This window comes from Xenopus laevis, chromosome 2L, assembly GCF_017654675.1.
Source record: "Xenopus laevis strain J_2021 chromosome 2L, Xenopus_laevis_v10.1, whole genome shotgun sequence".
Lineage (NCBI taxonomy): Eukaryota > Metazoa > Chordata > Amphibia > Anura > Pipidae > Xenopus > Xenopus laevis.
The window spans coordinates 171,051,980-171,074,794 of record NC_054373.1 but is presented as its reverse complement, the minus strand read 5'-3'; the positions used below and the strand labels follow the sequence as shown (position 1 = coordinate 171,074,794).

At 40.3% G+C, this 22,815-nt stretch overlaps 1 protein-coding gene across 1 annotated transcript; it reads left to right on the top strand.

Moving 5' to 3' along the window:
• The first annotated feature begins 504 nt into the window (after positions 1-504).
• poglut3.L (protein O-glucosyltransferase 3 L homeolog) lies at positions 505-14,376 on the top strand. The gene is given in 8 exon segments (NM_001091814.1): positions 505-750; positions 3,608-3,802; positions 4,987-5,270; positions 5,456-5,672; positions 7,830-8,026; positions 9,829-10,023; positions 10,929-11,033; positions 13,468-14,376. Coding segments are annotated over 8 exon segments (1,530 nt in total). The 5' UTR covers positions 505-539; the 3' UTR covers positions 13,594-14,376.
• Positions 14,377-22,815: the final 8,439 nt, after the last annotated feature.

Sequence of the window (22,815 nt, the reverse complement as noted above, 5' to 3'; positions counted from 1 at the left end):
TTATTGGATGGGGGAGGAATGGGTTTTTTTACTTAAACGTTTTTAGTGTTACTTGTCCTTTAACTTCCTTGTTTGTCACGTGATCTTTGGGGTTCGGATCTGCCAGTCACTTGAATAAATAAGAATCAGGCTGTAAAAGGCCAAATCCTGGATTCAGGGCAGAGGGATTTGGCCCCACAGAGCAGCAGCCATACACTAAATAGACTTTATGTAAATACTCTTTATTAAACCTGAAAGGCAGTAGAGATATTGGATATCCCTGATTCACATCAGTAACAGGCAGTTTGAGGCGGGATCCCCCACAGACACGTCCAGGAACTCAGTTTAAACGCAGCGAGCCGAGTGTTTCAGGACTTGTGTCAGTCACTAAGCGCTGCCCAACACTCTCCTCAGCACAGGAACTTACTTCTCATTGCACAGGCGCCACTGAGCCACCTGATTGGCCAGCCCTCCCACCAATCCCCGGTAGCCTTGGGCCCTGCCCCACTTCCCCCGAGTGAGTTTGAATAAGCCGGTAGCTGTGAGGCAGCAGCGCAGAGATGAGACGGATAGGGCCTATTCCCGGGGCTGCCCTGATTCTATTACTGGTCTGGGCCTCGGCCGGAGCCGCTCCTGGAGGCGCAGAGACGTTGAGCGCGGAGAAGAGCCTGGTGTGGGGCCCGGGACTACACGCTGACATCGTCCTGCCGGTCCGCTACTTCTACATACAGGCTGTCACCGCCGGGGGGCGCAACTTCACCCAATCACCAGGTACGTGTAACTTCTGCCAATCACAACAGAGAGAGGGCGTGGCTCTTATAAGTAGTGACGTTACACAGGCACAGTCCATCCATTCACACAGGCTGCCTCTGAGGGGGTTACTTACCTACCACAGGAGTAACAAGTTTTGCTCTGGCGCCTCATTGATTTTGCCAACGTGACTATACAGTGTAATAGGTTCCTTCACAACACCAAGCAGACATAATTCCAGTGTGTGTGTGTGCCCTCATGATGCCAAGTGTGTGTTTTTACTTCTTTATAAACACTGGCACATCCTCTGCTTATATTGGGGGATCCATTTTCTGGTGCTCCCGAGACTTGTTTCCTTTCTGTCATGAAACAGCCCGAGTCCTGCCAGTTAAAATCAGAAACTACATGGGACGAACCACATTTCCAAACAAGTGTCCAATTTGTCCAGCTACGCAGGCCAGACCAACATTAATTTGCCCTGGGTGGAATAGACCATAGTAGTAGGTAGGGTTGCCACCTTTTCTGGAAAAAAATACCGGCCTTCCTTTATATTTATGTTTTTTTCCTGTTAATAACATTGGGATCAGCCATAATTTTTACCGGCCAGGCCGGTAAAATACTGGCCAGGTGGCAACCCTAGTAGTAGGCCCCTATCAGGTCTGGAATGAGAATTAAAATAGGCCCTGCCATTTCAGGTACACAGAGGCCCAATCAGCCCACACAGAGGCCCAATCAGCCCACACAGAGGCCCAATCAGCCCACACAGAGGCCCAATCAGCCCACACAGTCCCCACCAGCCCACTAAATAGTGACTTTCTATGGAACCTTATAGCAGCCCCTGTGGCATTTGCCAGAACCCACAGATTGCCAGTCCGGGCCTGACCCCTATACAGACCTGTTGGGAGGAGATCTGTCAGGCACCTTTGTGAGACCCTGGGCTGGAGCTTCTGTTTGCTAAAAACTGAACTAGCTCAGGGAATACCAGACTGGCAATCCCTCGTGGCTTCTGGCTAGGGTTGCCACCTGGCCGGTGTTTAACCGGCCTGCCCAGTAAAAATTATGGTTGATCCCAATGTTATTAATAGGGAAAAAATATAAATATAGGAAGGCCGGTATTTTTTTTTCCAGAAAATATGTCAACCCTACTTCTGGCAGAGAAGCAGCTGTAAGATGCAATAGACGCTCACTATTTAGTAGACCTGTGGGGGGCTAATTTAGGCCTCTGGGTATTTGAATGCCGGACCTATTTCAAATCTCAGTCCAGTCTCTCCAGGGCACTAATCTAAGAGCACGTCACCATATTTTCCTCCTTGTGGATCGGGGTATTTGCCTGGGATTATTTAGATTTATCTAGAGAATCCTACACTTATTCTGTTTAGCAACCAAATGCCAAACCATAGGTTACATCTCTCACCTGCTTATTTCTATCCTGCCCACACCTTGTGTCTCTTTCCCTTCCCCTTTAGATAGTAAGCTCTTTTGCACAGGGCCTTCCTCATCAGTTGTACCACTAGTCATTATGTATGTAACTCTGTATGTTCATGTTCATGATTTCTTTGTATAAACACATTTATTTTACAGTGCTCTAAAAATACATGTTTAATACATGTTAATAGTAATAGCAATAAATGGGATTGAATCACATAAAAGTGCAGCACATAAAGGGAGCTCTGTGGTTCACCTTTAAGTTTACATTTAGTATGTTATAGAATGACCCGTTCTAAGCAACGTTTCAATTGGTCTTTATTATTTTTTTTTATTTATAGTTTTTTAATTATTTGTTTTCTTCTGACTCTTTCCACCTTTCAAATGGGGGTCCCTGATCCCATCTAAAAAACAAATGTTCTGTAAGGCCACACATTTATTGTTATTGTGCCTTTTTATTGCTCATATTACTATTCAGACCTCTCCTATTCATATTCCATTGCCCAACTGGGCAGATATACCCAAACCTGCCTGATAATATCCTTGTGCAGCCCATCATGAGCCAACATTCCATTTAAAATATGCTCCGAATTGATCCCAGACACACTTACTAGTAACTCCTGTTGGGTAGGATAATATTGGGGTTCAGCAGCACCCAGTCACATGACCAGGTCTGAGCATTCATTGGTCACGTCTAGTAGATCTGCCTCAGCTTGGGAATATAGATATAGTTATTTATTCAGTTAGGTGATACTTACAACATGAGAGAATCTTGTTTTTCCACATTGCTCTTCTCACGTACATGTAGGCGGAAAAAAAGCAAATACCCCGCCTGTATCAAATATCCATGATCTGTAACCGTTTGCTTTTATCTGATTAAACTCATGCACTTCCTTCTCACTCTTATCTCCCAGGATGCACCTTGCAGTGCCCACTCCCTGATGCACAATCAGATCTGATGCTCTAATGATTATTATTAGGGCCCCGGGCAGCCTCATAAGCAGTACCCCCCCCCCCCCATTCAAAGCTGGAAAGAGTCAGCAACAGGGAAATCATTAAAATAAAAAAACAATAAAAAAAACAGCTGAAAAGTAGCAATTCTATAACATACTTAAAGTTAACTTAAAGGTGAACTGCCCCTTTAAGAATCCCTGCGCATTTATTTAGACACATACATGTGATGTCATATATAATGTGCATAATGATCCAGGAGGCTATCTCATTATGTGCATGCGTGTCACCAAACATGGCCACCTCCCAATGGGAATTCTCTCTTACCACTGGCTATGAGCATTTAATGGGCAAAACACAATTGTTTCCCCTAACCGGACAAGAAAAATCATAGTTTCTGAATTTTTGTTAAATCCTGCTCCCTTTCATTTGAAAACCAGAAGAAATATATATATCTTTTTTTTTTTATTATTATTATTATTTATTTTTTTTTTTTTTGTAGGAAAAGGGGCATTTAGGGTTGTCATCAGATCACTCGCGAAAGAGTTTGTGCGCATTCATGTACCTGATCCTCTAGACCGGAACGATGGCTCATTTCTGATGAGATACCGCATGTACGGCACTGGGAACCAGGGGCTGATGATCGAGGTGCTTCATGGAGACAAGCACGTTGCACAGTCCCCTTATACGCTAAAGGGTAAGTCAACTTCATGAGCTGTTTTTCTGGTGAATGAGGGGGTAGACCATGGGATATAGTTTGGGGGTATCACAGAGCATTTAGTAGGAATGGAGTAACACATAGGGGCACATTTATCAAGGATTGAATTTCGAATTCATGTGAGTTTGTTTTTTTTTATAACTTTAATTCAAATATTCGAATTTATTAAAAAAATCAAATAGATAAAACTCAAACGAATTTTAACGACTCGAAATCTCGAGTCGTTTTTTTTTTTAACTCGAATGTCAGGAAGGCTACAAACATCACTAAATTGATCCCCGGACCTCTCCCATTGACTTTACATTAATTTGACATGGTAGGTGGCGAATAGTTGAATTTGAGTTCTGAAAGGGCCAGAGTATGATAAATCTCGAAATTCTAATTACAACTCAAATCGAGTTTGGATAATTCACAATTCGAATATGAGTTTTTTGACCCAAAAAGAAAATTTGAAATTTCATATTTTCGATTTGACCCTTAAAGGAGAAGTAAACTATAAAAATGTGTATGACTAAAAATGCCATATTTTATATACTGAACTTGCACCAGCCAAAAGTTTCAGCTTGTCAATAGCAGCAATGATCCAGGTCTTCAAACTTGTCACAGGGGGTCACCATCTTGGAAAGTGTCTGTGACACTCACATGCTCAGTGGGCTCTGAGCAGCTGTTGAGAAGCTAAGCTTAGGGGTCGTCACTAATTATCCAGCAGAAAATGAGGTTGGTCTGTAATATAAGCTGATGCTACAGGGCTGATTATTAAATTCTGATGCTAATTGCACTGGTTTCTGTGCTGCCATGTAGTAAGTATCTGTATTAATTACTAATCAGCCTTATATTGTGACATTTCTATTCTATATGTACTGTATATTGTGAGTGGGTCCCTAAGCTCAGTAAGTGACAGCAGCACAGAGCATGTGCAGTGAATCAGCAGAAAAGAAGATGGGGAGCTACTGGGGCATCTTTGGAGAGACAGATCTTTACTGCTAAAGGGCTGTGGTTGCCTTGGGCTGGTACAGAAGCACAAAACATAATGTACAACATTTCTACCTACTTCTTTAGTTAAGCTTTGGTTCTCCTTCAATAAATCTGCCCCAAAGGGTGACACAGTTGCTGAGAAGCAATAGAAGCTCACTAGAGGTTCCTGGTTTCTGCTCCTACTCTAGGTCCAGTCTATCATGAATACTGTGACTGCCCAGAAGAAGACCCTCAGACATGGCAGGAGACTCTGTCTTGCCCAGACACAGAAGCTCAGATTTCTAAAGACTTTGAACCTTTCCCAAGCATCGACCTCACCAGGCTTCTCAATGAGGTTCCGAAGAGATTTGCAGACAGAGGGGCCATTGTACACTATACCGTCCTCAATAATCAAATCTATCGGCGCTCCATGGGCAGATACACCGACTTCAAGATGTTCTCTGACGAGATACTTCAGTCGTTGGCCAGAAAGGTACTAGTACCCCAGGCTTCTCCATTTGAGAACATGTATATGGAGAAAGGACAAGGTTTGACCCATTTTTAGACAAGAGGTGCTTTATTTTTATTTCCAGTTTTGTTTGTTGATGCCTTGGGCCAGATGAGTCATGTGGTTATTGCTGCAGTTTGTGAAGATAATTCTGAAATGACATTTTTTAGGTGCGTCTGCCTGACTTTGAGTTCTATATTAATGTTGGCGATTGGCCAGTGGAAAATCGCAAGGCTAATGATACCCCAGGGCCTCTGCCGATGATCTCTTGGTGTGGCTCCTCGGATTCCAGAGACATCATTCTCCCGACTTATGACATCACACATTCAACCCTTGAGACTCTCCGCGGAGTAACCAATGACCTACTCTCCATTCAAGGACATACTGGTAAGTTCCTTAAAGGGTAGGGATTCACCGAATCTAGGATTCGGTTTGGGATTCGGCCAGGATTCTGCCTTTTTCAGCAGGATTCGGCTGAATACTTCTGGCCGAACTGAATCCTAATTTACATATGTAAATTAGGGGCAGGGAGGGAAATACTGTGGCTTTTTGTCACAAAACAAGGAAGTAAAAATTTTTTCCCCTTCCCAGGATTCGGTTCGGTATTTGGCCGAATCATTTGCAAAGGATTTGGGTTTTGGCCGAATCCAAAATAGTGGATTCAGTGCGTCCCTATTAAAGGGATACTGTCATGGGAAATCATGTGGTTTTTTTTTGTTTTTTTAAAACACCACAAGATAACAGCTGCCTAGTCGATATAACAGCACTCAATTGTAAAATCCAGGTCCCACTGAGACACATTCAGTTACATTGATTAGGAGAAACAACAGCCTGCCAGAAAGCAGTTCCATCCTAAAGTGCTGGCTCTTTCTGAAAGCACATGACCAGGCAAAATGACCTGAGATGCACCTACACACCAATATTACAACTAAAAAGTACACTTCCTGGTTCAGGAATGAAATTGAATTATTTGCAGTGTAAATTTAGAAATAAAAACTATATCATAAAAATCATGACAGAATCCCTTTAAAGTCCCTGATATAAGATACACCTCCTGATGGGACCATTGCTGAGACACAAGCTCTGATATTACACTGTACCCAGTCCTTTGTTTTGACTTTATTTTTAAATGTTAACTAGCTTAGGATGGCCAATGTCTAACTCAGGGATCCCCAACCTTTACAACCCGTGAGCAACATTCAGAAGTAAAAGGAGTTGGGGAGCAACACTAGCATGAAAACTGTTCCTGGAGTGCCAAATAAGTGCTGTGATTGGCCATTTGGTAGCCCCTATGTGGATTGTCAACCTAGATTGAGGCTTGATTTGGCAGTACACCTGGTTTTTATCCAACCGAACTTGCCTCCAAGCCTGGAATTCAAAAATAAGCACCTGCTTTGAGGCCACTGGGAGCAACATCCAAGGGATTGGAGAGCAACATGTTGCTCATGAGCTACTGGTAGGGGATCACTGGTCTAACTGAATCTAATTGAGTCAGCTCATTTCAGCAGCTTCATTTATTTAAACGGGTTGTTCACCTTTAAATTGATATTCTGACACAACTTGCAATTGGTTTTCATTTTTTATTATTCCTGGTTTTCAGTTTATTTAGTTTTTTATTCAGCAGCTCTCCAGTTTGCTATTTCAGCAATTTGGTTGCTAGGGTCCAAATTACCCTAGCAACCATGGATTCCTTTAAATAAGAAACTGGAATATGAATTGGAGAGGCATGAGTAGAAAGATGAGTAATAAACAGTAGCAATAACAATAGATTTGTAGTTTTACAGAGCCTTTGTATTTAGATAGGGTCAGTGACTCCAATTTGAAAGCTGGAAAGAGTCAAAAGAAGGACATAATTCAAAAACTATAAAAAAATAATGAAGACCAATTGAAAAGTTGCTTAGAATTATCTTTTTTTTTTTTAACATATTAAAAGTTATCTTAAAGGTGAACGGCCCCTTAAAAAAAGCATTGTTAGTTGTGTTTCTGTACCCTGATTATCAGGTATATTTAAGGCAAGTAAGCTTCAATACCACTTTAAATTCCCTCTATTATCCAAAGAGAAAGCGGTTAATTGAATTACTAGTCTACAGATAAGTCCTTGTATAATGAACGCCTCCTTACCTGTAAGCCTGAAACACATGTTGCAACTTGGGACGGTAGGGGTTTGTACCCCTTAAGGTTACATATGGGGCAATGTAATGGAAGTTGCCCCTTGTCAACTAACAGCAGCCAGCTGAATGTATGGCCCATTAGTTAATGTAGGTTATTAGCCCTATAGCAGACTTGTATTACATTATCCTTACAGTCAATCCAAGACTTTCTTTTTTTTTAATTATATGATATGTCCTTCCATGTAAAACAAAAATGTCCCCACTGCTAATAATTTCATACACTGCTTGGAAAACGCGTGGTTTAGTAAAACTCCCCACATGCCTCTTGTTACTTGGCCTTTAAAATAACAGAAATGTTCTTGGTTTGTTATGTGTTATATGTCACTATATAAAAAATATATATATAAATGTAATCATTCTCCTAATGTGTTAGGTCCTTCTTGGAGTAACAAAACTGAACAGGGCTTCTTCCGAGGACGAGACAGTCGGGAGGAACGTCTTCAGCTCGTCCAAATGTCGAGGAAACACCCGGAGCTTCTAGATGCTGGAATAACAGGGTATTTCTTCTTTAGGGAACTGGAGAATGAACTGGGAAAAGCTTCACTTATCGGCTTCTTTGATTTCTTTAAAGTAAGTTCCTTAGTGTGCAAGCTGGACAGTCATAACTATCACCATCAGCTAAAACATCTCATGTAAGACATTGGAAGAACGTTTGCGGTGTTTGCTCAGTCTAGTAACCTATAGCAACCAAAAAAAACCTTTACAAACATCTGATTGCTGTGGGTTAGTGAGATAAGTGGCATCTCTCTGCATGTTATTACATAACCCACCCATGCATTTTAATGTTTGCCTCATACAGTATCTAGTTTGTAATGTTCATTTTAGACTAGAAAATCATCTCTGATTAGCTGGAGTGGAACTACTTTATCTGCTCCTCATATCACACTTTCCATGCCATTTTCATTTCCTTTTCATTCACCTTACAATTAATAATTTACCGTATTTATACAAAAATCAGAGGGAAGAACTGGGACCTGCTCAGTGTGATTTAGGGTTGCATTAAAGGGGTTGTCCACCTTTACGTTAACTTTTAGTGTGTTCTAGAATGGCTAATTCTAAGCAACTTTTCAATTAGTCTTCATTTTTTCTTTTTTTTTATAGTTTTTGAAATATTTGCCTTCTTCTGACACTTTCCCGATTCGGGGTCACTGACCCCTTGTAAAAAAACAAATGCTATGTAAGGCTACACATTTATAGTGATTGCTACTTTTTATTACTCCTATTTCTGTCTGATTTAATTCTAATCAATGCATGGTTGCTAGGGTAATTTGGACCCTAGCAACCAGACTGCTGAAATTCCAAACTGGAGAGTTTAATACCAGGAGAGTTCCTGATAAAAAGCTAAATAACGCAAAAACCAGAAATACTAAAAAATGAATACCAATTGCAAGTTATCTTACTATATCCCTCACTACATCATACTAAAAATAGTGTAAAGGTGAACAACCCCTCTATAGGATAAAATAAAATTGACCTTGGAGTTATATGAGCAGTATTGGTTTGATTTCCAGCTTATCTACCAATTATGACTTGGAAACATGACCTGCGAGTACAAAGAAATTACCATTCAATTCAATAGCGGGTGGCAACAGGTGTGTCATTGTTCTAATGGGATTCTATAGAGGCCTGTAGAACTGGACATGGCAGGATAACATGATGGTTTAGGTGATGGGGGATCAGTGACATGGAGACAGAACAACCATTGAAGAGGCAGTTAGGAGGAAATACAAGTAACATACAAACTTAAAGGGGAACTCCACCAAAACATAACTTAAGCTTTTTGAAAAGAAAACATAATTTCAAGCAACTTTGCAATATACATTGATTAAAAAATATGCAGACTTTTCATGATTTTAATGTTTTCTGACAGTTCCCTAAGCCTAGCCCCCTGCTGATCTGTCTGACTACTTTGCTGAGCTGTCTGACTACTGTTACTTTGTATCAACAGCCATGTGTCCTTAGCCTGCATCCTCCAAACCCCACAATTCCCTGCACATGTGATTTCAATAAGGAACATCACAGTGCAGTGCATTGTGGGTAATGTAGTTCCTGCATGCTGTCTGTAAGCTGTGGAGTTGTTATAATTTGTAACATCAGTGTTTAGTCCCTCCTTCCCTGCCAGGATTTCAAGAACTGTTAAACAGCTGGATTTCAGCATAGAAAATGGCATTTATTCATACTTTTTGAAGAAACTGGTAACTGTGATGGGTATATTAGGGGTTTCTGTGCTATGTGTCCTCTTTATCAAATTTTGGTTTGGAAGCAGGCGTTCCCCTTTAAATCTATTGATACCCTGCAGATATTCAGCAGGAGAATGAACAAGAATACAGATAATCAGTGTCCGTAATCCTTGTCTGTCTGTCTGTCCTCAGTACAAATACCAGGTGAATGTAGATGGAACGGTGGCAGCCTACAGATTCCCATACCTCATGCTGGGGGACAGCCTTGTGCTGAAGCAAGACTCCCCATACTACGAGCACTTCTATAGCGCACTGAAGCCATGGAAACACTATATCCCCTTCAAAAGGAATCTGGGGGATTTAATAGAAAAGATCCAGTGGGCAAAGGTAAGTGGTTGTGTGATATGTGTCCCCTCACTCTTTGGCCAGCCAATAGGAATAGTGTAAGCATAGCGACGAGAAAATAAAGCCTGTGTGCTGGTCATAATCACATCCAAAAAATAAAGCCGCACTGACAGGACTTAATGAAAAAGTTCAACGTTGGGGGCTGAAAAGTTGAATAAAACTCTGTTCTTTTTCATTAAGTCCTGTCAGTGCGGCTTTATTTTTTGGATGTGTATATATTTATATAAAGTAGCAATAACAATACATTTGTAGCCTTACAGAGCATTTGTTTTTTAGATGGGGTCAGTGACCCGCATTTAAAAGATTGAAAGAATGCGAAGAAGGCGGCCAATAATTCGAAAACTACAAAAAAGAACAAATGAAGGCCATTTGGAATGTTGCTTAGAATTGGCCATTCTATAACATACTAAAAGTTAATGTAAAGGTGAAGCACCCCTTAAATACAGAGCGAGAATACTGGAGCACTGACCCCTTTCCTAGAATATACACAGATGACATTTAGGAAGATGGTAATTGTGGGATAATTAAACCCAATGTGGGTGTATCCTGCATATAGATGGGTGTGACCCTAAGTGCAGAGTATTTGTCACCCAGCCTGAAGCATGGTGTTACCAGAAACCACATTAAATTGAAGTGTTGCTTATGGGAAATAACTCGGCCTTGTCTTAAAGGGACCACCATGTTTTTAAGTTTCCCTTATTTAATATAAACAAAAGATATACATATACCTTGATATGTTCATGGAACTCCTCTGTGCCTTCTAATGTCCTTATAATTTACAGCAGGGGGTTCATTATTCCCTGTAGTGTTCTCAGTAGCTGGATATCTTCTCTGTGCAATTAGCATCACTGGTCTCCATCCCTTAGTCTAAAGTATTTTCTTTCCAGGATCACGATGAAGAAGCAAGACAGATTGCCAAGGAAGGACAGACACTTGTCAGAGAGCTGATGCAACCTCACAGGCTGTACTGCTATTATTATAAAGTGTTTGAGGTTAGTGGATAAAATAAGCATTTCCAGCATGCGAGACGTCCGCAGTTGCAACAAACGCAAAAAATATGGCTCTTATAATTGATACAGGGAAGTGTATTACTGAACCTTATTCAGCATTGTAACAATGAGTCCTCTAATAACCAATTGGAAGTCAGCTTTGGTCAGTTTCTCATCGTTAGATTTCTGAAAGCAGACTGGTTATTGCACAGGGGCAGTTTTAACTGTATTAGTGAATGAGGACCAGTGAAATGATACATATTGCACTACAGGTATAGGATCCCTTATCCGGAAACCCAATATCCAGAAAGCTCCGAATTACGGAATCTCCCATAGACTCCATTTTATCCAAATAATCCAAATTTTTAAAAATTATTTCCTTTTTCTTCGTAATAATAAAACAGTAGCTTGTACTTGATCCAAACTAAGATATCATTCATGCTTATTGGAAGCAAAACCAGCCTATTGGGTTTATTTAATGTTTAAATGAATTTCTAGTAGACTTAAGACATGAAGACCCAAATTACGGAAAGATCCGTTATCCGGAAAACCCCAGGTCCCGAGCATTCTGGATAACCGGTCCCATACCTGTACTGCTCTTTCCTCCATCTATTGTTATTATTATGTGGCTATATAAAGTGTCTTAGACCTATTCCACAGCACGGTAAAATAAATGGGTGTATACGTTGAACTTACAGAATTGCATATATACAAACAACCAGTACAAGAGGTAAGGATGGCCCTGCTCAAAAGAGCTTACTATCTAGAATCAAATCTAGAGTCACTGCAGTCTAAAATTTTCCTGCTGTTAATGAGGGATACCTGCTGGCATATGGCTGTATTGTACTGTATCTCTCTGTGCTAGTTAGGGGGTGAATGTTGCCAGGTTTACTTTCTCAAAAATAAAAGCTCATCTTACAGCCCATATTGGTCATCCAGGTCCCCAAAACCGCGAGTCCAAGAACCCGTCTACCTTCTTGTTAGCAGACTATAACATAATAGGAGGGCTTTGGGGGTTAGTGTGGAAGGTTAAAGCCAGTCAGACTGGCTGCTTTAAAGTTACAACTTGCAATCCTGTGTCAGTATCACTTTCCAAAAGCTTGGGGATAAAAAATGGAAAGGGGAAATAATTCTACATCTGACTCTTAGTATTTCCATTACACATACAGTATAGAGCATGTGAAGATCTAGTCACCCATTAATTATTCATTTCTATAGTGTATGAGCATCATTGTAAGGTGTGGTCACTTAAGGGCAGAGACACAAGCTCAGATTTGGGGAGATTAGTTGCCCAGCGACAAATCTCCTTTTCTTTGGGGTGACCAGTCTCCCAGAACTGCCTCCCGCCAGCTAGAATGTAAATCGCCGCGGGTGGCAATCGTTGCGATACGTTTTCCCGACGTTGCCTCGTGAGGAAACTTCGGGCGACTTTGGAAAACGAAGCGCTCTGAGTGCCATCCCACCGGCGATTTAGATTTTAGCCGACGGGAGGCAGTTTGGGGAGATTAGTCGCCCCGAAGAAAAGGAGATTTATCGTGGGGCGACTAAATCTCCCCAAGTCTGAGCTTGTGTCTCTGCCGTAAACGAGGAAGCACCAGTGGGATCACCTGACTATAGTTGGGAGTAAAATGTCTTAAATATATTGATAATGGGTTGAGTGCAGAGGACTCTTGTATTTGTCTATATGTATTTTGTGGTCACAGCCTCATTGCACCCCCGCCTAATGGTTTTAAAAAATAGTGGTGAGCACAACTTTCCCTTGTTTGTTATAGTTATACAGGAGCAGTGACCAGCTCCATGTTGTAGCTCCCACCCCTCCCAGCTATAGTCAGGTGATCCCACTGGTGTCTAATAAAAGGGCAGCCAAGTTTGGGAGTTTTACTTTGAAAGCAGCAAGTAAGTTGCAGGTAAAACTTAGTCCCTTTGTAAAATATATAATGAAGCAATAGAATCAGATGAAAATTGAGCATAGGACTGGCCAGATATGGGATGACTTTGACGTAGTTGGCCATCTTAAATATATTGCAATATATGGACAAACAATCCCTGTGTTGTTTAAAGGGTAAGGCATTTTTCAGTAGCAGTATGCACAAAATGTCTCTGTCTTAAATATATTGATAATGGGTTGAGTGCAGAGGAATCTTGTATTTGCCCAAAGCTACAAAGTATTGTTAGCATGTCATACACCTAGAGTAACAGGGCACATTGCTGCTTCTGCTTGCTATAAGTGGCATCCATATTGTATCACACTGACTGTTGTCTCCCCCTCCTTCCCCTTTGGGGGTCATCTGGGCAGACTTGGTGCACTAAAAATCTGTTGGGGAGCTGTTTCCAGCCAGCGTTTCTCCATCCGGACAGCCATGCTTTAAACTGACTATCAACAGATGCTGAAGTTATCATACAGTGAATAACACACATTCCATACCATATTTTGCAGAACTATGCCAAGCGGCAAACAAGCAAGCCTGAAATCCGGGAGAAGATGGAACATGTCCCTCAGCCAGATGATAGTTCCGCCATGTGCCAGTGCCACAGGAAGAAGATCATCAGGGAGGAACTGTAATTATTCTACCAAATGAGATCTATATACATAGAAACCAGCTGATAGGAAGGAGGAGTTTGGGATACCACAGGGATCAGTCTTGTGTACAACTGAACGGTACTTTCAGGACCAAACGCTACTGCTACAACTACAACCATGTTTGGCTGCATTTGCACTAAAAAGAACGATCTATTAAAGCAATTTATAACAGCAAATGCTCCATTCATTGTTAGTAGGCACAGTCCAAATCTCTAGCCAATCATTTTGGTGCTTCCCTATTTATGGGATGTTGGCACTGTGACAAGATGCTTCACATAAAAACAAAAGCAACTTCACGGTCAGATCTAGAAGTTTTTGTTTAGATGCTGCAATAGATTTGTAGGTCTAATTTATGAAAGGTCACAATGGAAATTTAGTTTAGTGGAAAAACCACATTTCTCCTGCAGACTGATATTATTAAATATTCAGCAGTTTCAGTGCTGAAAGCTGCTGAGACCCATTCAAACCAACAGGCACTCCAGCTTGTGTTTGAATGGAAATCTTACCAGCACTGCCAGAACTATCAAGAGACAAACAATTTTCAGAATAGAAGTGCAATCTCCTATAGATCTTTGTATAACCTATTGTTACAGTACAAGCAGAATAGCAGCCCAGGGTAGGAAGCCTACTTGAGCATCATGTACGGTTCCTCCCAATCTATTTGTTTCAGCCTTTGGCCGAAGAAAAACAAAACAGAAGCAGTAATGTACATATTTTAACTTTTGTATTTTAAAATTGATTTATAATAAAGGAAACTTTGAGACACCACTTTTCATGTTATAATGTAACTAATTCTGTTTTACCTAGTTACCTGCAAATGTTTTCCCCACCTCTGTTTGCTAAGATTAGATGGAAAAGGCCTTAAAGGGAATATCAACCCAAAAATAAAAATTTGCCTAACGACAGAAAATGTCATTCTGAGCAACTTTCCTATATAGATTAATTATGAATTTTCAATGGTTTTAAAGCTATTTGCTATTGGAAGCAGTATCTGCCTGTCCCCATCCTCTTCCTTATGGTTCGACCCGTGAAACAAAATACCAGAAGCAGCTGATTCTCAGACTTGTCTAGAGAAGAGCTGTTTTTTGCTACATTGTTTCAAAAGAGGTAACCCATACCCCCTCTTATAAAATATAAGGATATTATAAGTTACCGAGGAGTTTCATGACCATATAAAAACACGAGGCCGATACAGGTCGTGGAACTCCGAGGTTATTTTTAATATCCTCATGTTTTGCAACTGGGGGTACTTTATTTATTATAATACTCAAGTTTCAGTGAGTCATTTGACAAAAATGACATCAGAACTCACTGTTTATAACTGATGACATCAGAACTCACCGTTTATAAGGATATAATTTACAAGATGATATTTGGGTTTGTGTATTATATAGTGAATAAAGTACCCCCTTTTGTAAAATATAAGGATATTATAAGTTACCGAGGAGTTTCATGACCATATAAAAACACGAGGCCGAAGTCCGAGTTTTTATACAGGTCATGAAACTCCAAGGTAACTTCTAATATCCTCATTTTACAACTGGGGGTACTTTATTTATTATAATACACAAATTTCAATGAGTCATGTGACAGAAATGACATCAGAACTCACCGTTTATAACTGATGACATCAGAACTCACCGTTTATAAGGATATAATTTACAAGATATTCATGGCTTTTGTGTATTATATAGTGAATAAAGTAGCCCCTCTTGTAAATTATAAGGATATTACAAGTTACCGAGGAGTTTCATGACCTTATAAAAACACAAGGCCGAAGGCCCAGTGTTTTTATACAGGTCATGGAACTCCGAGGTTACTTCTAATATTCTCATATTTTGCAACTGGGGGTACTTTATTTATTATAATACTCAAGTGTTAGTGAGTCATGTGACAGAAATTATATCAGAACTGTTTATAACTGATGACATCAGAACTCACCGTTTATAAGGATATAATTTACAAGATATTAATTGGTTTTGTGTATTATAAGCAAATACTGCAATTAATAGCAATCACAAAATGGACAATGAATTTATATTGGAAAGTTGCTTAGAATGAACATTTTGTTTCATCAGGCAAAATGTTATTTTTGGGGTTCACATCCCTTTTAAGTCCATTGACTGGAACAGTTTAAAACCCCTTTGCAAGTTTACTCTGGGGAAGGAAAACTAACCTCCTCATCATGCCACGGCATTTGAGGGTGGGATTTTCATTTTCTGGAGTAAAAACAATTGATGATGGACCGGGGAGCTTCTAGTTGGCAGAACAATTGCTGCTGCAGTTATGGATGGTGTGTTCTGCACCACAGAAATAGATGGTCATATCTGCTCAAAGACACCTCATTCTTTCAGGAACAGGATGTCTACGACTTTGAGTTGAGAGTTTTGGTAAAGCACAAGTGGACTAAAACTGAACTAAAGCTGAAACAAAGAAGTAAGCTAAAATGCTGCACATCATGATTGAGCTTTTTTTCCAGTCCAAGGCCATTACAACCCTTTAGCAGGGAAGATCTGTGCCTCCGAAGTACCCACAATAAAGTATTCCAGCAGCACTCCGATCTGGTGAAGTCAAATTTACATTTAATTAGTTAGTGGCACAAATAAAGTTTTGTTTCACCAGGCTGGAGTGTTGCTGGAATACTTAAAGGGATCCTGTCATCGGAAAACATGTTTTTTTAAAAACACGTCAGTTAATAGTGCTACTCCAGCAGAATGCTGCACTGAAATCCATTTCTCAAAAGAGCAAATAGATTTTTTTATATTCAATTTTGAAATCTGACATGGGGCTAGACATTTTGTCAATTTCCCAGCTGCCCCTGGTCATGTGACTTGTGCCTGCACTTTAGGAGGGAAATGCTTTCTGGCAGGCTGCTGTTTTTCCTTCTCAATGTAACTGAATGTGTCTCAGTGGGACATGGGTTTTTACTATTGAGTGCTGTTCTTAGATCTACCAGGCAGCTGTTATCTTGTGTTAGGGAGCTGCTATCTGGTTACCTTCCCATTGTTCTTTTGTTTGGCTGCTGGGGGGGGAAAAGGGAGGGGGGTGATATCCAACTTGCAGTACAGCAGTATAGAAAGACAGAAGTTTATCAGAGCACAAGTCACATGACTGAGGGCAGCTAGGAAACTGACAATTTGTCTAGCCCTACGACAGATTTCAAAAGTAAATATAGAAAAAGCTGTTTGCTCTTTTGAGAAATGGATTTCAGTGCAGCACTATTAACTGATGCATTTTGAAAAAAAAAAACATTTTTTCCTATGACAGTATCAGTGATTGAAGTTTATCAGAGCACAAGTCACTTGACTTGGGGCAGCTGGGAAATTGACAATATGTCTAGCCCCATGTCAGATTTCAAAATTGAATATAAAAAAAATCTTTTGGAAAATGGATTTCAGTCCAAAATTCTGCTAGAGCAGCACTATTAACAGATTCATTTTGAAAAAAATGTTTTTTCCCATGACAGTATCCATTTAATTGTGGAGGATTCTCTGCCCTGTGTAGAGGGGACCTGAAGCTTCAAAAAGCGCAATCAATTATAAGAGTCGCACTGTTATCATTGACACTGATTCTGAAGTATCTCCCCATCTTTCTGCTGTTTCACTGCACATGCTCTGGGCTTCTGTCACCTTCGCTTAGGGACTGATGCACAATATACCGAACAAATAACTGTCACAATATAAGGTGGTTTAGTAAATAACCCACATGTTCATTACATGGCAGCTCAGAATTTAATACTCTGCTCTGTAGCTTCAGCTTCTATGGCAGATGAACTTCAATCAGTTTGATGATTTAAAAAACCGCTACTCTTGGCTTCTCAACAGCCACCCAGAGCATACTGAGCTTCTAGGGTTAGATTTTGGTTGCTAGGTATACTCTGTTCCAGTTGGCTGCCACTTTGGTGAGGCTGCTTGAGTCAGCAGAGGGAACCAGATTCTTTATCATTTTTAAAAAACAATATACATTGGACAATGGATTCTTTTTATGTATTTTAATAGAATCCCTTAATTTTATGGGATGACTTTACTTCCTTTTAAAATTTTATCTGGAAGGGTTCAGGTTTAAGGGAGGGCTACAATGGGAGATGCCTGTTGAAGTAGATGAGTTGAAAGGAGACATTTTAATGGTATATTTCTGAAGACCTGGGGGCGGGGAACATCTTCCAAAATAGAAGTATCATTTATAAACAATCCCTGGTTACCCAATGGGTCTGTTAAACATATGGAATCCAAACACATTACTATCCATGGAAGATGTTACAGAGCAGAGTGGGAATCACCCGACCACCATAATAGAGCTCCTGGGTAAGGGAATGGTCAGCACAAACGACTTTCCATTACATAATTATCATTCCATATTTTTGGTATGGTTCATCCTATCTGTGATGGCAGATTTATGTAGTCCTCCCAATCCAGTTCTCCAGCAATATACAGATCTGTGCAAACTTCACAAATGTTCTTCAGTGAGACGAGAGTTGGAAATGTAAAACTTGCTGCACTACATGCATCAAATATTTCTCCAAAGCCTGCCTGAGTACATAATAAAGAGTAGGCAGTGCAGTGTACAGAAACATAAGTTACAGTTTGTTTATTCTTTTATTCTCATAATGCCCTATCAAACAATGGAATCACTCACACAAAGCACCTTAATGTGCAGCAAGTACAGACGTGACTACTCATGGAGATGTCGCAACAGCAATAAACCTCATGGGTGCCAGGCATGGGTCAGTATAAGGGTGTTTGGTATTGAGGACAAGCAGAGGCCTGTAGACTTTTTGGAGGTTTGAGCTCCGCTTTGTGCTCTAACATTTAATTGTGCACCTCTAAGTTCATAACAATGTTAAAGGGCATGTAAAGGCAAAAAAATTAAATCCCATTTTTACTTTCTTTAATGAAAAGAAACCTATCTCCAATATACTTTAATTAAAAAAATGTGTACCGGTTTTTATAAAAAAAACTGACTGTATGCAGTGAAATTCTCCCTTCATTTACTGCTGTGGATAGGAATTGTCAGACGGTCCCTAACTGCTGAGCAGGGAAACAATCATACTTATGAACAGCAGGGGGGGCCTTACTTCCCAGCCATGCAGAACTCAAGCAGCTTTGTTTATGATGATCCCTAAGCAGCCCAGACCACACTGAGCATGTGCACAGTCTTAGTCTTGCAAAGATGTTTAACAAAGTGACAAGATGGTGACCCCCAGTGGCCAACTTTGAAAGCATAAATTATTTTTTTGATTAGGCTTGTGGTGCAGTAAGTTCATGTTTTATATTTAGTATACAAAATACAGCATTTCTAGCCTTATTCTATTTTAGACTTTACATGCCCTATAAAGACATTTGTTACTTTTCTCCTTTAGTTCCAGGGACATCCAAATGGGTAACCACAAACTCTAAATCCTGGCCATTACCACATTTTGGGAACTACTTCTTTCACTGTGCATAAAAGTTTTTTTTGGGGAGAGGACCCCTTTATCGAACTATTTGAAGAGTATCTTAGGGCACTAAAGGAGACCATGGGCAAGTCCATCAGATCTTTTTGCACTTGTGTGGTCAGATGCCAAGCACAGAGCTGGGCCAGAAGGTAGAGAGCTCGGATTTGCATCAGCACAAGTATCTAGAGGGCCACAAGGGGGTGCTCCTGGTAGTTCTGCCCCTGGACAAGGGTACCCACTCATCTGCCTTGTGTTTGCCCCCAACACCTTTGTACTTTGCAGCCTTCCGCTTGCACTAAATCTTACTCATAATCCCCCAATTTACTTGCACTATTTTGCAACACACACAAGGCTGGAGTTAGAGAAGGCAGCAGAAGCATGTGCCTAAGAACACAGCTCCTCACCAGTTGCACTCTAGTCATATGCTTCTTCTGCCTACTTCTAGTTCAGACCCTGGCCAGGTAAATACATAACATTAACATTTTTAAACGCATAGTATCACATATCATTAGGGATGCACCGAATCCAGGATTCGGCCGAATCCTTCTGCGCGGCCGAACTGAATCCTAATTTGCATATGCAGGAAGTAAAAACAGTTTTCCCCTTCCCACCCCAAATTTGCATATGCAAATTAGGATTCGGTTCGGTATTCAGCCGAATCTTTCACGAAGGATTCGGTGGTTCGGCCGAATCCAATATAGTGGATTCGGTGCATCCCTACATATCATGTGATATTACAGTTTGCCGGATTTTAGTTGCCCACCATTTGTTTCAATGTCACAGTCCTAGAATTTGTAATGATTTTTCAGCACAGGACTAGGTGGTTTTTATTCCTCCAAAGTGATATTTGCTCATAGGAGTGATTTCTCCTTCAATTTTTGTATAAACACATTTCTTTTACAGCTCTGCGCAATATGTTGGCGCTTTAAAAATTCATGTTAATAATAATAATAATAATAATACCAGATATATAGAGCAGGTTCTTTTGGCACCTCCTCCTAATGCGTTTGTTACTCTTTCATCTCATTCCAAGGTCATCTCCAGACCATCCTTGCATTTCTGGTTCTTCCGGAAGAATAGAGCTTCTCAGAGCCTCAGGTGGTTCTCTGAACCTACCAATCATATTGCATTTTAACTGCAGAATCTCATTTTGGTTCTGTTTGTATTTGAAAAGGTAGGCTAAAACTTCCATCTATGGGGCAAATTCACTAAGATTCGTAGTTGCGCCAGGCGTAACTTCGCCACACTTCGCCAGGCGTAGTTTCGCCAGCGCTCCGCAAATTCACTAAAATCCGTTGTTGCGCACAGGGGTAGCGTTAAGTTGCGAAGTTGCGCTAGCGTTGATTCTCTAAGCGAAGCGAAGTTACGCTAGCGATGGTTAATTTGCATTCAGCGCCAAATTCAAATTTCAATGGAGGAATACGTACAATCACTACAAATGCCTGGGAAACCTTCAAAACATCAAATAAAATTTATTTTTTTGCCCTACACATGTGCCCACTGTATAGTTAAGTTGCCATGAGTTAGGAAATGTAGGGGGGAAGGAGGGGAGCCCCAAAAAATTTTTCGATCTTTTTCAGTCATGAGTTAGGAAATGTAGGGAGGAAGGAGGGGAGCCCCAAAAACATTTTCGATCTTTTTCAGCCTATCACCCATAATATAGAAAAAACGCCAGCGTTATTTGGGACTTAGAAAAAATTTGAACTTTTTTTGAAGCAATCCCTATGTACTTTATTGTGCTTCGCCTGGTCTGAGGTGAAGGATGTCTAGCGTAAAAGGTAGCGTTCAGTACAATGCGCGCGTTAGTGAATTTGCGTAGTTACGTCCGTAGCGAAAATTCGCCAGGCGTAAGGGTGCGAAGTAACACTAGCGAATTTACACCAGCGTTCGTTAGTGAATTTGCGAAGTAACGAAAATGCCCAACGCTAGCGAATTGACGCTAGCGTTAGGCGCTTCGGCGCTTACTGAATTTGCCCCTATAAGTACTGCACCCTGGTGCAAATCAACCAGTTTCCAATTCCAAAAGGATAAAAAAACAGAAGTGCTTGCGTGGCTTGGCTCTGAGCCACCTCGGGGGGCAGATTGAAATCATAAAGGTCTAGAACACAACAGAGAGGACTGAACGTGAATTAAAATGATGAGTATCATTACCATTCCAAGGCAGTGAAAGTCAGCCTAATTAACTGCTCTATCTGTAATCCAGTCAAGTAGAAATAAGGCTAGCTGTTTAAGCCCACTAAACAAACCATTTTGAGATTTGCGCTAGGCATTAGAATTGCTGGGGATGGCAGATCTGAGACAGATGTTGCAATTATTTTATATCTCCTGCTCCCGGTCCAATTACCGGGTGACAAAACACCAGCTTTCATAAAATGAAATTGTAAAACTCAATGGTAAATCTTTCATCCCGCTGCATATAGCAAATCATATAATTAGCTTTTCCACGGGAAACCTTCACATTTGAAGGCAGTACTATTATGTGCCAGGGAACATATTGGCTCTGCTAATTGAGAGAATGAATAACGATGTACTTAGTGAGATAGTCACATCCGACTGTCATAGTCATAATATATATTTAAAAATAACTCTATTCATTAAAGGGGATATTAACCTAAAATTGACGTAAATTAACTCAGGGCACTTTTGCAATTTACATTGATTTCCTATTTTCGTGGTTTCTGAGATATTTGCAGTTTGCACAGCTAATACCAGACTGCAACCCCATCCTACATTAGTCTTCCACGATTTCAAATGTTGTTTTTGTTTATTTTATTTATTTAGGTGGTTCACCTTTAAGTTAACCTTTAGTTATAGAATGGTCAATTCTAAGCCACTTTTACATTGCTTTTCATTATTTATTTTTTATAGATTAATAAATATTTGCCTTTTTCTTCTGCCTCTTTCCAGTTTTCAAATGGGTGTCGCTGACCCCATCTAAAAAGCAAAAGCTCTGTAAGGCTACAGATGTATAGTTATTGCTACTTTTTATTACTCATCTTTCTATTTAGGTCTCTCCTATTCATATTGAAGTCTCTTCTTCAAATCAATGCGTGGCTGCTTGAACCCTAGCTACCAGATTGCTTAATATGCAAACTGAAGAGCTGCTGAATAAAAAAGCGAAATAACTTAAAAACCTTAAATAATAAAAAATGAAAACCAATTGCAAATTGTCTCAGCATATCACCCTCTACATCATACTAAAAGTTATATCAAAGGTGAACAACCTCTTTAAGGAGAGAGAATGGTGGAAGACACCCCCAGAAATTCTAATCATAACATCACAAGACTTTCCATTACTTACCTGACTGTGTCCTGTTGCCTCAAATATGGAGTAGGTAGCACTATTTGTTTAGCATATAAACTGCTAATATCTTGAAAACTAGGAAACAAATGTCAATCACTTGTCAGAAGTGCTAAGAAGAGTGCTTCCATTATTTTTGAAAATAAAAAAATAGAACAGCACTCAGAGCAGTTATACATTAATCTAAAGCTGGCCATAGACGTGTAGATTTACCTTCACCGATCGTTCGGTGCCATCTCGTGACCTGCTACTAACCATTCAGATTGAATAAAGTAGTAAAAGAACAGATCAGACGATGTTCTGCCCGACAGCAATCGCACGAAAGTTACATCTGACAAAAGCTTGTGATGTCTCCCACTGATATCTTCAGATCGGCAATGCATGCAGAGATATTATCGTTAGCCAACAGAAATGTTCTAACCTGTCCAATCAACTGAACGACCGATTCTCATCTCTCGAAAAAGGTCGG